Source organism: Haliotis rufescens, unplaced genomic scaffold (genome assembly GCF_023055435.1).
Source record: "Haliotis rufescens isolate VD_foot unplaced genomic scaffold, xgHalRufe1.0.p SCAF_11, whole genome shotgun sequence".
Taxonomy (NCBI): domain Eukaryota; kingdom Metazoa; phylum Mollusca; class Gastropoda; order Lepetellida; family Haliotidae; genus Haliotis; species Haliotis rufescens.
The window spans coordinates 4,638,283-4,659,176 of NW_025963791.1; the positions used below are offsets into that span (position 1 = coordinate 4,638,283).

The 20,894-nt window shown below is 37.9% G+C and overlaps 1 protein-coding gene across 2 annotated transcripts in view; it reads left to right on the plus strand.

The window, feature by feature from the left end:
• The first annotated feature begins 1,975 nt into the window (after positions 1 to 1,975).
• The window catches only part of LOC124134309 (RYamide receptor-like), a 36,425-nt gene continuing 17,506 nt past the window's right edge, over positions 1,976 to 20,894 (plus strand). For both annotated transcript variants that reach the window (XR_006861078.2, XM_046499057.2), the window contains exon 1: positions 1,976 to 2,884. Coding sequence is in view for 1 of the 2 variants with exons in the window: in XM_046499057.2 (XP_046355013.1) it covers positions 2,156 to 2,884 (729 nt within the window). In the remaining variant the exon portion in view is untranslated. The remainder of the gene's footprint in view (positions 2,885 to 20,894) is intronic.

Consider the following 20,894-nt stretch of genomic DNA (forward strand, 5'->3'; position numbering starts at 1 on the left):
ACACACACACACACGAACACACACACATACACACACACACGTGCATACACTTGCAATACATTTGGACGCGACGTTAAACCCCATTTCACCTCACCTCACCCTGTGTCACCGTTGCTATGTCCGCATTTCATAAATAGTTCTGACATTTGATGACATAAAAACTTTGTTCTTACCAACATTTGCGGAAAATTGTTTAAAAATATATGACATGATTTCATAATGTTGTTTATTTGACACATTGTACATGTATTATATAGGAACGTATCTAAAAAGTATCTCATTTTGGAGAGTAACGTTGGTTTCAAATGAAATTTCCATGTAGCGTATACTCCATAACACCCGAAAAAAACACATACTGTTTACCGACATTGTAAAATACAAAGTTAATCAATAATTTTCCACTCTCTCTCTACGTGAACTCTCACAGTAGTGAGACAGGCATGATGCTACTCTGGAATTTTATATGATGTCACAGTGGAATGCTTCGATATCATGACAAAAAGTGTTAAATTAAATGTAATAAATGCAGTAATCATTTCACCACGCCCATTTTCTTTCAAGTTTTGGATTTGAAAAAAAACACTGATCAAGAAAAATATTCATACGCTAAGAAAAGTTAAAGATTTTCATGATCCAATCCAATTTAACAACGTTTTTCAATCAATACAATAGCAGCACACCACAGATTGCACAGGAATAAACTCTCTCTACGTCTCGAGTACGCTGAAACCCCCCCACACACCATTCCATTCATTCTACAATGCTGATTTATATCATACGGTTTTGGAGAACCTGGCAATGCACACATATTGATATCCACAATATTGATGTTATATTATCTTCAAGAGCTTAAAACAAGAAGATCCCTTACCTAGCTAAAATTAGCACTGCTACGCTAAGCAATATTAACGCGCATACTACATTCCAGTAAATTAAATGCCGTTGTAATATACGAATTCTCTCTTGGCTGAAGTATGATGCTCGACCCAGAAGGACGCATTAATAATCGTTATGCGAAAGCCTACTCCATTTGCATTCTTTAAATGTTAAACTACAAAGCCCAGGAATTAGCTGACAAAACTAGATCTAAAACAGACATGAAGAAATTCTCTTGTGATCTGTTGTGTCTGAGTGTCGGTTTCCTGAATTGATCCGAAGATGTTGAGGGAGATGCTGAAGTGATTGCTTCAAGTGCATTGTCCCTTCATGAGTAGCTACAGAGAAACGACTCAAAGACTTCAAATTGAATAACTGAACAGACAAGTGCCTTGCCAGATGTAAAGCAAAGGGCGGGAGGTGAGTCTACACTAGTCATGTCAACCACCTTTGAATTAACTTTGTTTTATGTTCCAGTTAGGTGACAGTGTCGGAGATGAACTGTGTGTTGTGAACTGATAAAATAACTAATCTGTTCCTGGTGTATACATTTGTAATAATAACAACAAAACCATTTCAATAATTATAATTATAATTATAATTATATCTGTATCCCGATAATGACGTTGTTTTCTTTTCTTTATTTCTTAAGGTTTGAATTATATATAATAATAATAATAAAATAAATAAATAAATAAATAAATAAATAAATAAATAAATAAATAAATAACATTTCAGACATTGTACAATTCTTATGTACATTGTCCAGGGTAACAACCAGTATGCAGTCATCACGTACGCGATGACCGACCGGATTCGGCGTACCGGCAACTGCACAGGAAAATGATAAATGGTAAACGGCCCCACGTGTCTGTCATTTAACATCAGTAATCAATATTAACATAACCCATATGACACTGCACTCTCAAACGGCTAATATTAAATGGTACGTAAGCATACACACCAGGTGGGGCTACATACATGAACCCATCCCATTCACTTAATTAACATTACCTTAAGGAGAGACTCCTTATCCTTCAGTCAGCCTACACGAGCCTCTGCTCATTTGGATACAATACACAGGCTGATATTGATTGACACCAGTGAACGCTAAGTCTCATGCCGACAAGTAGCACAACGGCCTCCGTCACTGATATGTAACCGCTGGTTCCGTATTCCGCTTCATTTGCATTCCACATTTTTGTAGGTAAAAGAGCAGAGGCAAGGCTTATCGTAAAGAGTTTCCAACTTTAACAATGTGAGGATTTCAGGTTCGAAAATGGAGGAAAACTTAGGAAATGGATCTTTGAGAATGAATGGTAATGTTTCTAACGAAGTTGTTGCTGGATTGGAAACCGGTGCTCGAGCCACCCTTATCTGTCTGTACAGTGTGGTGTGTGTTACCGCCGTCGTTGGAAACACAGCTGTGTGTTACCTCGTTTTTGTTCTACGACGTATGAGGACTGTTACCAATTTCTTTATAGCAAGCCTGGCTGTCAGTGACATGCTCATGGCACTAGTTTGCATCCCATTCACGTTTGTGGCAAATGTTCTTTTGGACCATTGGCCTTTCGGATATGCCTTTTGTCCGCTTGTGACGTATCTTCAAGCTGTGGTAGTATTTCAAAACGCTTATACTCTTTTATCCATGAGCATGGAGCGGTATATTGCAATAATGTACCCCTTCAGACCGCGGCTTGGAAAGCGGAAGTGCTTGTACGTTATCGTAGTGTGCTGGGTGCTGGCATTTCTGACGCCGTTGCCCACGGCTGTGACATCCCATGTTGTGGCCAGTACCAGTAATGACTCCAACCAGACTCTGTACCTATGTAGGGAGGAATGGTCCGACACTCAGAGATTCTCCTACACACTCACCATCATGGTACTGCAATACTTTGTCCCACTTCTTGTTCTTCTCTACACGTATATCAGGATCGTCCACGTGGTATGGCTCAAGGACATCCCGGCTCTCGAGTCAAGGGAAGGGCTGCAGGACCCTAGAAAGAAGGTAAGCTATCGTCTTGTGTTTGGTGGGATGGTCGTAGAAGTCATGACAATTCTCCCTCTGTGCAGTGTCGTGTCCTTTAACAGTGAAAGGCTCCGATGCCCGCGGGTTCTCCCTGATTATGATCCTCGGTTTTACCTGCGTCACTCTTCGTTTTCATTCCACTTTTAGTCGACACGCCCTGAAATAATGTCCAAAGCGCCGTTATACTTATCTCACCCTAGCGGTCGGGTAGCCTAGTGGTTAATGCGTTCGCTCGTTACGCCGAAGACCCGGGTTCGATTCCCGACATGGGTACCATGTATGAAGCCCGTTTCTGGTGTCCCCGCCTTGATACAACTCTGGTGTTTTGTTTATGATACTGAATATAAATCTTAGAATAATATCGAAAAGGTTTATCTAAATTCAATTCACATTTGAAATTTAAGTGATTGATATAGCCTTAGTTATTGATGAATGCATAGATTCAAAACCATTTATATTCCGATTGGTAAATAAAATAATTATAGCTTATCTCATTAAAACACATTTCTACCTGTTGGCATGGAAACATACACTAAGAAAAGTTATCTTATTGCAATTATCCTCATTTGAAAGCAGGGATTATCAATAAATCGTTAACTAGCAAAGATTTAATTAAATTAATGTCCCATGTTCTCACCGTTGGTGGTATGGTATAAAGCCACGCCCAACATATAGACCTCATTCTAATGAACTTGCCTTTATATCATTGTTATTTCAATCAGCGTGTTAACACAGGCACCAACATGGCTTTCTGGTGTGTAAAGATCAATTTCTCTCTCCTTCTATATCCACGTTCCAGCCCCTTTAGTCTGACAATTGTATGATTGCTTCTCGATAGACTTTGACGCGCACGGAACGAACATCAGATCAATAGTCAGAAAAATAATACTTTCCTTTCTCCGAACTGATTTTGCTTCTGTCATGCTTTAAAATGAAATAAATCACCCTGATGTGAAAATAAAAGGCTCGGGTGACGCTTTGGCGAGATATTGACATATTATGAATGATGACTAATTTGTGAAAATGCATATGTCAGCGATCAATGGGGTATCATACAGTTGCCTCTTCTGACATATTGACCAACAAATTCTTTTGTGGCTGATGAATTTGGTCTGCAGGTTTCCTCGTGGCAGGTCACCTTTTCACAAATCGGATAATTGATGATGGATGCTCACATCCCGTTTCTTCGAAGAAAGCCATAAGTTGACTTATTTTTTTACAAAACGCATGCTAAACTTCTAGTTGTAAGGTATGCTGTAACGGTAATAAATATGCATATTTAAATGAATTACCCCAAAATCATACTGATTATTTCATATTTATTCCATTACATGACCGCATCACGTCTTTAAGACGTTCAAATCTTAATAAGACGTGTGAAATTTAACATACTTCGAAATAATTAGACATTTTAAATCAATCGTTGAATGCTCAGTGTGTCATATCGGTTTGGTCTTGAAGATGCTTACTTTGTTTTGCTGTTTGCTTTATATTATGTATAATCGATTTTTACTTTCAGTATGTTTGATTGTCTTCAATGGGTTTGCTTTTATAACGTGTTGGTACTCGTTTCTTTTAATAATGTACGAAAACGGTTATAGTGTTTTATTTCAATATGTGTCATCGTGTCTTTTACCATCACTACATGTGTATATGCATTTTTTGGTCGCCAATGCTTTAAGTCCTTAATGTTTGCTTGCTGTTAATTATATTTTTTTACGAGTGATGTAATCTAATCAAAAAGGGGTGTAATTTAATAAAAAAAATATGTTCACTTGTTTTGTCTCTCGGATTTTCAAAATATAAACCGGGAATTTAACAAAGAAGCTGCAAATATATCGATGATCTGATATCGTTGAATATTGTCAAAGAGCTAAGTCCCTTCAACTGATTTACCCTCCTGAACTAGAGATAAAAGAGACCAGTCAAACGGCCTCATCTGTTTCATATTTAGATGTGTGCATAAAGATTCAGAGTGGCAATAAAGTATCCACAATAGTGTGCGACAAGACGGATAGTCCAATAGTCAACTTTCCGTTTAAGTCGAGCAATATTCCAGCAGCTCCAGCCTTTGGTGTCTACATTTTCCAACTTGTAAGAACAAGGGAGCACGCTCTTTTTTCGAAGATTTCAAAGAGCTTCATACAAATCTTGCTCAAAAGTTGTTCGAGCAGGGTTACAAAATTCAAAGCCTCAGAAAAGTTTTCAAAACGTTTCATGGTTGACATGGGGAGGCCATTTCCAAATTTAATACACCAGTAACAATATTACATGTATGTCCAATGCAATTCCCTCTTTTGGTTTATATCATGAAAATGTTTCCATGTTTGTTAGGGTGAACACACTTGGCTTGCCTTTGCATGTGCATAATGATGGGTGCCACCGATGGTAGGGTATACACTCACCATTTCGCGAATGCCAGGAATTATCACAAACTGACAGTGATTCATAAACATTATGATTTAGTCAGAATCGTACAAAGGACTTTGCTTTTAGCAGATTCTCCTTATGGTTATGGAATTTCGTTTGCTTTAATTTCGTGGTCCTTTAATGTGTGCGGTCATTTTTTCTTTTATGTACGCAACCATGCTGGATTGGGATTTGTGTTATTTGATTTGGCATGGATAAGAAAATTATATGAACCCGAAAGTACTGCTGTCTACTCGGTTGCTGGTGGTCCAGACAAATCAATGATGTCAGAATACGTTTTGTGACGGAAATACGAATATATATATGACCCTACGACATATGTATTTAATCAGGTAAACAATGTAGTTAGATTTAGAAGTTACTGCTGCTATTTTTATTACAGTTAATTGCATTTTTGACAGGTAATACGTACTGCTCAAAACCATTAAAACCCTTATACATTAGAGATCTGTTACATTTGTAAATCTATACCCAAAGATATTGCTAGGTTTCACAAATTGTTTCCGACGACAATCAGACAATCAAATTCAGATGCTAATTCAGGTTTTCGTTTTCAGTGCCAGATGCTTCATTACAGGGAATTAGGGAGAACATAGATTAGCATGGGAATTGGCATGGGAAAACATACATTAGCATGATGACAACTAATTAAGATATCGCATGATACGAAAATTGATGTCAATCTGACAATACCCTAAATGTAGACGATGTCTTTACAATATTCACACCATTTTGTGTAATTGTAGATATTTTTTACATAACCCCTAACTGGGACCTGGGATTGAAATGGTCCAAAGTAACCATTGCGTGTCGTACACCAATATCAAATGGACGGTCCCTAGGGGCACCACATGTACGTTACTGATATTGAGAAGTCTTGGATTATTCGAACAGTGTAGGGCCTGGCTGCCTCCTGAGAAAGAGAAGGACAACTGCCTGCAGAATGACATCGTATAACGTTTGGCTGCAAATTTCCATGGATAATAACAAGACGTGTCTTCCTTACCACACCCTGACGCCATAGGCCCAATCGTTCACTTCTCCATAGATACATTCGCATCGGAAAACCAGGATGGAATAAGTTGAACCTGCTCTCGTCGCTGAACAGTACCCATGACCAATCACGTCGCTACCAACGTCGCACCGTTCGAGCCTGTTGGCGGGTCACTAGTTGTGACCGTGATTATGAAAATTGGTTCGCCACCACTAAACCCACGCTCGTGATTTTCACAAAAGTGGTAAACTCAGCAACGTATGTTCCGAACAGCCGGGCAAACGAAAGTATGCACCAATGTTTGATGGTGGCTAAAAACGAAGCAAACGAGAAATTGCTATTCAATGGTGATGTATTTGATAAGAGTATCATAGGTGTGTTTTGGACGTTAAGTTTTCATTGTTTCGGCGACTGTTTTCCGCCTAGTAAATGTTTTGGTCAAGTCCAATTTTCAAGTGTAGCCTTCCTTTCGCCCGGCAGTTAAACACACTAAGTTCTCGGATTCAATGCGGCATAAACCGCTTGTCCAAAGAATACAGATAAGACAAGACAATGTCTGATTATGCAGAAGTTTACCAATGTCGCCGGGGCACCGTGACACACAGCAGTGACATCATGACGCACAAATTAATTTATCTCGCGTATACCCAAACACAGATTGAACACAGGCAGTTGTGTTGACCATCCGATTTTCATTTTGGACACCTTTTACGACGAGCATGGGACAAACTTTGAACGCTCAAGGGATGGCAGCTAGGAAATTAAGCTTCATACCAAAGCTTCTCACTGATAGCTATATTATGGGAAGACACCTAGGTTCATTTGATGTCCAGGATAACAATCTCTAAATGCCTATGGCATAATGGTGAAGCCTTGGCTACACTATATTTTTTTGTGAATTTAGTTTTTACGTTTCACTCAGAGGAAAGTAATTTAAGAAAATTGTTTATTATTCATGAGAAAATGCCATGCCTTTTCGAACGTAACTACCTTATCGCTTTTTTCAACGTCTCCAAATGAAAATACTTGGAAATGGCTAGTTATAGACCCACAGTCGTGTAAATCATGAAAAAACCCATCAAGATTACTTTTCCCCTCCACACAGAACCATTCCTTATTCACAGACAAAGACGTTGGCATGCCTAAGCATGAGGGCTCAAGTGCTATTCTACAAGTAGAAATTACAGCATAATTTCGCAGAACTTCGGATATATGGATAATGCACGTGGTTAAGTCAATCCAAACATCTGTTCCCATACACAGATCTATGGCGATGATGGGTCATCAACTTCGCATAATGCTTATGAAAATTGCCTACTTATACTAACGAGTTTTCTATCTACTTTACGGTGCATCGTTACAAATATACGTGACAAGAAATGCGTAATATTCTGTGAGTGCGTTTCTGAAGCCAACCACCATGATACAGTATGCACAAAATATCTCATGCATTTTCCTTACTTCGACGATCATGAACTACAAGACAAGATTTGAACTGCACCGACTGTTTTGCTTTCTGGTACGACGCTGTAGAATAGGTCCCCAGCTGTAAGCTGGTTTGCCTTTTATGCGCTATGGAATCTGTATCGGCAAATAATCGAGACTGCTTATTTTTTGGCTTTGCGTTTTATATTTATAATATAAATCATTGGTTCGTCTGGTCCAGACTCGATTATTTACAGAACGGCGTCATGTCGCTGGTTTATGGCTGAACAACAAACAAATATCCGGTGGAGGATCCGAGGCATTGGAAAACTTTTGTCTGTCCAGGGTGGTTTGCTCAGCTGCCTCATAACAAAATACGTTTAAAATATGCAAACGGTACTTATTGTTACCTTGCCTGGTGCTAGGCATTAAGGGGATAAAACAAGATCCTGTCCGTTCGGAGTCAGTTTAATGTGTCTGAGTGGGGTATTCCTGTTAAACTGCGGCATGGTATCTCAGTGGGCTAACATTATAAAGCCGAGTTAGTCCGTGCTATTGCAAGCAGCGACAAACGATGCAAGCAGCGATGTTAAGACCCGTTTCACCTCACCTTGTACAGGGGCACGGGTGGCCCAGTCGTCTAAGGTGCACGCCAGAAACCTATGATCGTTAGTTTAAATCCCGGTTTATGTTCCTGTTTTTTGTCAGCACCATACCCGTGCTCGTGGGTTTCACCAAACATCTGAGACCTGCATCACTTCGGTCTTTCCTCCTACATCAAGCTGACACGCCGTGATATGATTGGAATACTGTTCAACATACTGTCTTATATAGGATTACACTTATACGTCATTGTGACACTGGGCCATTTAATCTTTTTATACTTCGTTTCGGCAATGGTTCTAATACTAATATGAAGCAGTTCAGCTTGTACTTGCTTTATAGTCATAATTATGCTTAGAAAAGTAAACTTGCGAAAGGCTTCACAAATGATACCAAGTGGAGATTCGAACCCCTGCAATGTGTAGTTCCGGTTCGCCGTCAGTTCGAAATCCGATGTCGGATAATTTCCTAATGATTTGAGACAAACCCCAATACTCATCCACATTGTGTAGACAATGTTGTAGACAATGTTCAGGAAAGAAAGACACACAAAATATTGTACCATTTCATATTATCAACACCTTGCACCAAACTTTGTGGATTAACACCGACATTAACAAACCATGAACGTTCTTGAAATGACACGACATCACTTGTATTTACCTTAGATAGTGATGTTTTTATTGTAAACATATGTCGGTTATAGCTCTTTTTACTTCAACAGTAAATCCCTTTAAAAGACTTCATTCAACAGACTTGTCTCGGCACCAGTGTATTGCGAAAATAGCAAGACGCTATATTAAGTAATTGCAGACACTGATGTTTTTGATACATGTGTGTTTTGCTTCTTTATTGAAGCACAATGTGCTTACTAAACAGGAGCGGTCGATGAATAAAATGGAAAAAATATAAGTAACAATATGGAGGCTTTGCACAAATGCTTACCACAGGACAAGTTACCTTTCTCGAAGACTCTTTATTGTGAGGTTCTATTATATGAATGTGAAGTGTAGGGTTTTGGAAATTATTCATCAGATAACTCAAAATGCATGTATACAGTATATACACATATGTAGTAGAAGTAGATGCACTATTTTGCACCAGTTTTTACAAAACAGACTATTCATTCATGCATGTGGGATACCAAGGTTGAGATTCAGATGGAAAATCCACAAGTATAATTAAAGTGAAGGTCGACAAGTACAGAATTGATTCTCTGATAAATTCGATACACACTAAGTGAAAATAAAATACAGAAGGTTAATAACAGATAGAATTCGGAAATTACTTAATGATTCTGACTAAAATTGGATTAAATTCAATATCACTATTATGAAAGGGCAAACGCCGGTAAAGTATGTCTTTTTCAGAAACTGTCGGCTTTGTGTAACCAATATCTTACAGACCTAATATGAAGGGAACTGATGAAATGATAGTGAATTGTAATGACGCGAAATGTCTGTAAAATTAATTTCGGTCGCGTAGATCTGTATTTGGTGTGTCCACGTTTGACGGTACCCCAAGTTCGAGAAATTACACTTTTTGATTTGCCAATGATTCGGGGGACTTGGGCCATACTTTGTATAAAGGCTGTTATCGGTGCCTAATCAATTCAGGTCGCAAACCCATTCAAAACATTGGACCATTGTCGCTTCACTAAACACCTTCGCTGAGAGGTAAAATCAACTGCCGGGTAAAAGAATGTATACACTTGAAAATTGGATTTAACCAGGAAATTACAAAAGTTAACATTGATTCTATTATGATTCTGCACTTGTCAATATATTCTGTGAAATTTCACGGACAGGATTGCCAAGATCAGATGATTCTCAAGCTTCAAACTTTTCAGATCAGGTTTTGCCTCTTTATAGTCTCTGTAATTTTCTGAAAGTGGTAATAAAAATCATTTTGGATTCAAAACCAACTTTTTAAAATCTTGACCCGATGCCAACTAAGCTATTATTTGATTGTATGGAGGTCCTATTACCAAAAGTGACAAAAATCATCAATACGAGTATTGATACTGGTTATGTATTCAAGTCAGGTGTTATTAAGCCTTTTTTGAAAACGTCTAACTTCGATTCCAGTTTGATGAAAAACTACCGACGAGAATCAAATCTAACATTCATCTAAAACGTTCCGGAAACTAATGAAGCTAATAGAAATGCTCATGGAACAAAGACGGCATTCAACCGTTTTCATACCATGTTAACTACTTATGTCGTAGTTGCTATAATTACAATTTGAGGAACATCGGAGCCATACGTCACCTTCTGACAGAGAATGCCACAGCAGCACTAATATCAAAGAATAACACCAACAGGCACCTGAATATCCAAAAGTCTGCAGCAAGGATTTTAACAAGGTCACCTGTAAGAACACACATATTCCCAGAGTTACGATCCCTTCAGTGGCTGCCTTTTGCAAAGAGAGTTGACTTCAAGTTGCTAACCCTAGTGTACATGTGTAAATTGAAGAGCTCAATCTTATCTCAACGACCTAGTCCATGTGTACCAGCCATCTAGGAACTTGCGGTCTGGTGACAAACTTCAGCTGGTCACTCACACATGAAACTTGGTACCCGAACTTTTGCTCTTTCAAATGTACTCAGATCAGCCCCATCAATAGATATTTTCAAGTCAAGACTTAAAACATTTTGGTTTGATAAATATTAAATGTCAATACAAGAGAATAACCAGCCTAAATTTTCTGCCGAAACAGATTCCACTTCCCATAAAGGGCAAATAGCTGTGGTCATTATATGAATAACTCTTGTTTACATATGTATGCATGTTGTCAGCGTTTTGAGCATGATTTGTTGCGTGGAAGTTAGCGCAATATAAGAATTCTTATTATTATTTATGACGTGGTCAATAAAATGTCTCTCCACGTTACAAATTGACATAAGTAAATACGTCTGTCTTTATCGATTTGCGAATAAAATATATATAAATTATGATTTTTGTTTAATATATAATCTTAATATCCAATTTGGTTAAATTGTTAAACAGTTAAATACTATAAAGTATTCTTTTATGCGAAACTGTTAACATGGTGAATGATTTCCCTATATGACTAAATGGTAAAGTGTGATTTGGGCCGTCTGGCAAGGATAAAATACACACTAACCTTCCTTTTTACTTGGACAGATTTTGTTCAAAACGGCTTTAAACCCAACTAGGTTATTCACTCACTCAACTCAGCTGTAACATGTTTTGTATCATGCATGAAAGTTTGCTATTAAGAGTAAGTGTTGCATCCCTTAGTCCTATGCTCGTTCGATTCCAGGTTCGCCCTGATTACAATTTTTTGTCAACACTATACCCGTGATTGTGGCTATGGATTTCACCAAAGTGGTAAATAAATCACTTCGGGTTCCCAGACGAGCTGTGAAAAAAACCCCATTTAAACGGTGTTAAACCCAACTCACACACACAATTACTTTTTTGTCCCTTGATTTTTCGGAGTGGAATACACTTTTTGAATGACACTTTCAGTGAACAGAGCAAAGACACAAATACACGTTACATAAGACAACAAGGTTCTGATCTTTTCTAAATATTTACCCTCACATATTATCTCGGATAAATAGCCCTCGGGGGAAGGATATTTGTTTTACTCAGGACTGAACGAAAATTCTTGTGTAAACATTTGGTTATGACAATACAGTCATGGTCAAAGCGGAATACATCACGGTTGTAGATACACAAACATATAGCAAATACAATATCAACAGTCTCTTATAACGCGAGGACAGTTTACACCTGTCAACACTGTCAATTCGTTGTTTTAAAAAAAAATATTCCAACATCATGTTTATTTCACATGGCACAACTGTTTTAAGTCATGTTGTTCTTTGAGAACGCCCGATTTGACATACTGTATACACAATTCATTTCAACATAGAAGATGAAAAGGAAACAATTTTAAAGTTCAATGACATTTAAGAATATTGAGAAAATGAAAGAAATATACTGCCCTTGAGATAAAGCGGGGAATCAGTTGTTAACAAAAACAAACACGGTACTTTAACTATTAGAAATCTTAAAAATTTCACTTCCTTCGAAAGAGGTTAAGCAATTTTAACATGCTGTCACCGTCAAAGAAGCAATTACAATGCCAGGTGTTTTTGCTGCAATATTAAATGTAACAATTTCATCCATCTCGAAAGAACTTCCACAGACAGATTTGTTCCAATGTGCCAAACTGGCAATGTCGTACATATCGTTAACTGTTCAACCAAATCGTACATGAAGTTGGGGTGAATGTACTTTGTTTAGCGAAATATTGAAGACCAATAAGTCATACACCGACACAGGACAATAACACATTTTAGACACCCTTGGCAATTCCGATAGGAATATAGGTCCCCAGCAACCCATGCTTATAAGAGGCGACTAAATGAATAAAGTAGTCAGGCTCGGTGTGCTTGTTGATTGCATGTCATCGTATCCCCAATTGCGCGGATTGATGCTCATGATGTCAAGGATTGTCTGGTCCAGACCCAATATATTACAGACCGCCGCCATATAGCTGGGATATTACCGAGTGCAGCGTCAAATGTAGAATATCATGATCATCAATGACTTTAGATCAAAAGAAAAAATAAATTGACTCGGACACAGGATTGTCAGGTCAGAATTGAGTACTTACAGAGTACATACCGCCGACAAATGGTTTGAATATCGCTGAGTGCAGCGTTTTATGCAACACAAATATACGAACTACACATTTTAGAATTTGTGAAACCAACAAATCGTTGCTGTAACATTCAATGAAAATATCAAAACAAATGACAACAGTCAGTCTTTCTGTTGTACCCAGGGATATAGTTCCAGAACTGAAAAGGTGCAAGAACTACATGCTTGTCATAAGAACGACTACTGACGGTTGGTTACAATATGTGACAAGACTTATCGAATATGTCAATTATATACCAACTTTAAATTTCCTATTACCACAACAAAACGTATTTCAAATTCAGCCCTCAAGTTTTAAGAAAAATATATGAGGCTCGATCGACATGCTGTTTACAGTGAAATCATATCATATCAATACTCCATTGATGCCCAGTCTAACGGGATATGCCGACCGGGCTCGAATGAATCATTCGTCCCCTTCCGTAACCTGCAAGAAGACTTCCCACCCTATCGATGAATGTTATGTGCGAAAATACGAAAGACCAATTTGACTGCGCCTATGTCTTCAAGTACTTCAGTCAACGAATCCTTCAGGAATAATTTTTGACGATACATATGTCTTGCATCTAGAAATATCCCCAACATACATTTAAGTATGTTCAAACATGCTGTCCAATACCGTAAGTCCCGATGTGTTTTAAATACCATCTGGAAAATATATATATGGGGGAAACATACGTGTATCATTACGCAACGAGTTGACAATTCTTTTAGCTATGCTTGTTTGCGCTTAGACGGAATCTGGTCGCAAAAATGGCCACGAGAGCTAGACGAGTCGCCATTCGGCATGTCCTGGAATAACACAAGTTGGTCACGAATGCGAATGATTGTGACGATAAGTTAACGAAATTATCCGAGTCGGTCCGAATGCATGGAAAGAACTATTTGTCATATTTATGAATAACTATGAGGCTATGGCCCAAATTGAAACATTCACCAATGTACTTTATCTCCAGAAATTCCGCGTGCTTCAACGATTTTCTAATATTAAAAATGTGTTCTGAAAAAACTTGTCGATAAAAACATCACAGGAATTCATAATTCTAAATTACAAGCATGACGTACACGAAGCTCATACAGGTGACAATATACAGATTTTCACGTCCAATTAAGAAGTACAAAGTATGCTAAGGGCTCTCTTCGATCCATAAGAAAATCATATTATTTTTTTTGGTCATATTTTAGTTGCAGAAAAAGTTGTTTTGAAACGTATCAGCGACCTCACATGACTGGCAACTAGCCTTTTTCTTCTTACGTTTGCAAGTACATGTGTTCGTATGTCTGAAATAAGTGAAAGTGCTATCTGTGGTAACTACAAGAAAAAAGATATCTAACGTTTAGCAAATCCATGTCCAAGATGAATCCGGACCCGTGAAGATTCCGGGGTAGAATAGATCTTCAGCAACCCATGCTTGCCGTGAAAGGTGACTATGCTTGTCGTAAAAGGCGACTAACGGGATCGGGTGGTCAGGCTCGCTGACTTGGTTGATGCATGTCATCGATCCAAATTGCGTGGATCGATGCTCATGATATTAATCACTGGATCGTCTGGTCCAGACTCGATTATTTACAGACCGCCGTCATATAGCTGGAATATTGCTAAGTGCGGCGTTAAACAACAAACCAACCAACCAACCAACCAAGATGAATCCTTTAATTTGTCTTTGTACTTTGCAATTTGTACTGTCTTAACCAGCAAGTAAAGAAACAAGCTTTTGTTCAAAAATAAAAGAAAAAAAATCTTCGAAATTGAGACTATGTATCTTAGACACATTTTGTCCTAACGTGTACCTCTCCATTTAGTGTGAGATTATTAACAGCCCCTAAAAGGTAAGCTTTCAAAAGACAAGGTGTCTTATCATATACCTTTCAAAAGGATGTTTAATGTATTTTTGTGTGCATAACCAGGACCAAAACGAGCACTTTCCATACCTTGTGGTTTTACCGAATAGCTACGATATGGCGTCTTAGACCGTGTTTAACCTCACCAGACTCATCCATGCTTCCGATAAGTAATTTGAAAAGCACATTTCCGTAAAAATATACCCATTGCCTTTACTGTGAAGGTATAATGATTTCATGTTCGTCCAACTTCTCAATACCATTCAAAGACTTATATATAATTATTAATAGTTAAAAAATACTATCATTTTGAAAAGTCTGTGGACATTGCTTTTAAGATACGGTGGCAACTGAAGTCCAAACAGAGCATGAATGGATCTGATATGAGAAGATCCGATGGCAATTTTTTTGTCGAGATTGTGGACATTGTGATGTGAACGCGCGAAAGGATAAGTGAAGCCGACACGACACTGATTATATCTATTAAACCTAAAGGTTATATATAATTTTATACTCGGTAAGATGTGCATCTATATAGATTTGATTGGTTTAATGACACTGTTATTAAATACGTATCTTGTTGGTGTCTCAAGGTTATTGATCACGGGTGACCAGTTGGCTGAAACACGTCAGCTCTCGGAGGATAATTGCGCCCGTTGACTGTCTGGATCTACACGTATTGGAAGTAATCACCCTCACTGGGGCATACCCGTCTTCATGGCTTTCACCGAAGGCGGAAACGGCATTGGACCGCATTACCTTTGTATTTGGTTTTATATTAGGCCGCGGTGAAATAACAGACGTACTATTCATAACGCCAATCAATCTCCCCTCATACATTGGACTCTGTGTTTCTTCAGGAGAAGACGTCCTTTTTGACTACTATATCTATACGAAAGCAATCAACAATACTCCGGTTTTCAGATTAACGGGGATCCGCTGTACTCTAATATAAACTAATATTGTCAACCATTGCTATATCAAGGGAGTACCAGAAACACATGCAATAATATCACAGAGTCCCAATTCAAGTTCTAATTATAATTCTTTGACACACATTTTGTATAGGTATTTATAAGACACTCATTTTCTTGGCTTTGTTTTAAAAGAACAATCAATTAAACTCTATAATATTGGACATTTGCATTAAGTATACATTCACATCCTTTCAAAGGCATTTAATTATAATATATGAACAATTCGTGCATATCAGAATTCATGATATTGCGATAATGTCAAAGGACACTATTTGAGTGTAAGATCAATTACAACAGTTGATTTTGAATTTGATCACCGTGTGAATATATTCAGTGTATTAGCTAACATTTGTTGAACTCTACAAGAGGTCAGTGCACTTGTTTGACGATACCACTGCAATTATAGTGGGTACATTGAAATATATAATGCAATCTTTACTTTTGTGTCAGGGGATGACCGTTTGAATCAATGTTATAATTAGTATACAGACAGACAGACAGACAGACAGAACTAGTATAATACCATATCATAGTGAATATTCTGATAACCATATTTTTGTATGATCGCGACAAAAGGCCGAGATGTAGACAGCCTATTCTTATCATAACACATACATTGAGTTGCTAAGTGTCTGGTAGCGATGAGGAAAGAAATATTCACATCGTGTTTCAAAAGGGAGCAAGGATGTGGCGTTGGTTGTGATGTTTGCAGTATTTAGCCCGTTGACTGGAAGGAGCTACTGGTCGGGGAAATGAATCTGATATTCAATCGTATCACCTTTGTCAGCACCACAGTCAACCATCAACCAAGACAGCGGGCCTGACCACCCGAACCTGTGAGTCGCCTATCACGACAAGCATTGGTTGCTGAAAAACAGCGTACCCTTGTTGATGTGTATATGTCACGTGAATACGGTGAAACCCGGATTAGTCCGGAAACCCTGCATCTCGGACGATCTTGTTCTGAACGTTTACATTGCTACGAACCATTACTAGTCCGGATTAATTTCGTTTTTCTAGATCTGCACTTAGTTTAGCATAAACCGTATTTTGACTATTAAAATATCAAGGGAGTAGCTGCGATATTATTTTCAACATCATCCACTGGAGTCAAAATTCAAGCTCTAATTCGAATTCTAGCATCAATGATAAACGTTAAGTTCATGTATATATCAGACACAATAGAACATTAAACTTGTATTAGGTATTCGTCAAGGAAAGTTCGTTATATGTTATTAATTAGTGTACATCTGATGAACCTATCGGAATTCATGCAGTTTGATCCCTGCGTCAATATATTCGGTGAACATGATAACATTCATGAACTGCACACTTGCCGCAAAGAGGCAACGCTACAATTATAGCGGACCCATTGAAGAGGCAATATGCCGGGTTTTTTTCATTCTGAAAACGGGTAGCTCTTGTGGTATTTGGTGTTGGGTCCTGAAATAACCACTAAACGTTCGAATCAATCGTTTGATTACCTTATGCCACGGGCATACTACAAACATAAAGACAGTCTGTTCTAACCATAACATCATACATACTGTGTCCGGCAGCGGCAAGAAAAGAAATATTCATCAATATTCTCAAGGGAGCAGGAATACGACATATGTTTTATGGTGTGGCGACCAACAGAACGATTGAAACCCTTCGAGTCTTGACCAAACTGATCAAATAGGAACCGATGTATTCGTTTCTTAATCAGTTTACTGATCTGACACATTGTGTCTCTTATGTGCTTAGTTGTATGCTGATTCGATTGTATGAATAAGGACATAGCGTCAAGTGTGTACTGTACAAACATTGAACACATTGGCGTTTACGGATAGTTGTCATTGAATTGCATTTTCATACGTACCGTTTTGCACATACATGTTTCTACAGCTGCAAGGTGTTATCGGTATTAAGTTATAGGAATATTATCAACATTTGATACATAAATTACTCCTATTCTATATGGAGTAAATGCTTCGGGTCTTAATGAATTCAGATGTACAGTTATTGCACCTCTCCATCTATATGCTTGTTAAAGATCCTTGGCGTATCTTTAAATATTGGTTCATAATTCTTAAACAACATATTGGTAGATTACTAAGAACATGCTAATATATGATGTTATTGCATGAAAAACATGGAATTCGTAATTGGGTAGTTGATGTAAAATCCTTGTTAAATTAATGCGGCTGTGTATATGTTTGGCGTAAGCAGTGTGTACCCAGTAATCCAGATTCGTTCTTATTATATGTTGTTATATATAAGACACGCAAGTTTTATGTTTAGATGATAACGTGAGACACATATTTCCCCAGAATACTACTTGCTCGACATACTAAATTATTTAGAATAGCCTTAGCACAATTTAGATGCAGCTCTCATAGATTTATGATTACAGTAGGCAGACATAGAAACATAGCCAGATAAATGAGAATTTGTGATTTACTGAATATGATCGAAGATGACCCCTGTTTCTATCTGTACAAGGGGGGCACGGGTGGCCCAGTCGTCTAAGGGGCCGCGATTCGCTGTGCAGAGTTGCGTCCCTTGGGCACGCCAGAAACCTATGATTGTGGGTTCGAATCCCGGTTCGCCCCGATTATGTTTCTAGGTTTGTCAGCACCATACCCGTGCTCGTGGGTTTCACCGAAGTGGTAAACGTCTGAGACCTGCATCACTTCGGGCTTTCCTCCCACTTTAAGCTGACACGCCGTGATACAACTCACTCACTCACTATCTGTACAATCTTAAGTAATAGTAGCTTTAGAGATACAGGGAAAAGAACGACAAACACAATGTCATGATCCAAATGTTTCAAGACATTCATACACTCATGCATTTGGCATCATACCATGTGTCATATTCTAAAGGAATAACAGTGTAGATCCAGAGATTTGTTATCACCACATCTAGAGAGGAAATGCCGTGTTTCCTTAATCTCAACTAGAACCATGAAATGACAATATGTTCGCAAAAAGGAAAAGTCGAAGAAGGTCGAAAAGAAAGTCGAAATTGACACAGTTTTGAGTGTTACCAGTGACAAACCAAGGAGCGTAATAGGTGTATATATATCTGGGGTTTAAACCCAAAGATGTTTGGAATAAGGGTATAATGATAGATATTTAAGCGTTATCATGTGTCAACTTCGATGGGTTACACTTATTATAGTTGAAAATTTAACTATCGTTTATGATCATGCAGGGCAATGTTGCAGTCTGAACCGTCATTTTATTTCCTTGTATACTTTTTGACGGATACATTTACTAAATGCTTAATTTATAAGAATTCCAACATTCTAGTGCATTACTAAGCCCCACCGGGAACAATTCAATAATGAAAGGGGCCGCGTTCTTGCATTCCCGCGATCTTGACCTGTTTGGTTGAAATGTTCTTTGAGTGAAGTAAGAGTGTGTGTGAATGTTATGTTAATAGGGATGAGCTTCATTGGAGCTTCATTGTGATATTGTTAATTTAGCCCGACTAGCATTTTTCTGTTACAGATTAATAAATCAAGCCAGTTATGCCAAGTGCAGTGCTATGTAATAATTTACATTTTTCTTTTTCTTCAAAGTCACAGTTTTATTAATGTGTATTCCCTGGATGTAACAGACTCCCCTCTTTAGTCTCCGAAACACGTTAATATTGATTAACATTAGTTACAGTGATTCTCCATTTTCAAATAATTCATATTTAGCTGTCTTAATGAAAACGATGTGAAATAACATTTGTGTTTGTTAAATGAGGTTGAATGTCATAGGAGCAGCTTTGGGTGAATATTGACGTTTTGATGTGATAGAACCTCACAGGCGTTAACTGTCTATGGTTGAGTATTAAATATTAAACTTTCCTTGAATTCCACCGAGAGTGAAATCCTTATGAGAATAAATACACGTCATTTCTACAAATAGTTAAATTAATCTGGAGAAATACTCGATTTGAAACTTCTTGGCAAATAAATATTTATATTTTTCGGAAAGTTTATCATGCACAGTATGACATGTTGCAATTGTTCAAAACAGGTTAGTGATTAATGAACAATTTCCGTGTAAAGCACAGATATTTCTTTTTGATATTTTGACGTACAACCCATTAATTGATTAATTATGTATTGGTCTCTGACCCGGTTCTTCATAATGATAACGGTATGGTATATGTCTGCAATATCATGAGCATATTTAGGCTTATAAAACCGGCCTGTGGGGATGTCGTGTATGAAGGACAGATGGAGCAGTGAATGTTGGTTAATGTATCTCAACGTTGTTGAGGGGCGGTCGGGTAGCCTAGTGTTCGCTCGTCACGCCGAAGACCCGGGTTCGATTCCCGACATGGGTACAATGTGTGAAGCCCATGTCTGGTGTCCCCCGCCGTGATATTGCTGGGATATTGCTAAAAGCGGCGTAAAATCAAACTCCATCACGGACTCACTCACTCACTCACTCACTCAACGTTGTTGAGCCACGTTCAGCTGTATTCTAGTTAAAACAACGGCTATTTGTCCAGAATAGAGTTTGGGGGAGCAAATAAGTGATTGAAAGAATATGATGAATATGTATAGCGCACTTTCCAATTTTTACTGCTCAAATGCGCTTAGAGCAAATCTTATTTTCACTCCGGTCATTAGTTCAATGTGCACCCTTTCATTTTCAGCTCCCTTGTGAGTATAGTCTCATTACAATCGAAGAAAGATATTCTAAAATTTCAGATTCACTATTGGAAAATGAGCATTATTCATGATCACTTTTTCAAACATGTCAAAATCGATTAGGTTGTTGTAATCTTAATTATTTATATACGAATTTAATAATGGTATAGTGACAGCATATCTGAGAATATTTGACAGTGTTTATTCTTATTATTTCCTTCTACAAACTCACCATTTGCAAGTGCTATCCAAGAATGTGGTTTCAAGTTTGTTAGTTTAAAATATAGAAGCATGTTCTAATTTTAGATTTGCCCAGTGCCTAGTATTTGTCAAAATACCTTTCATACATGTATATCTAACACCACTTCTTCACCACATA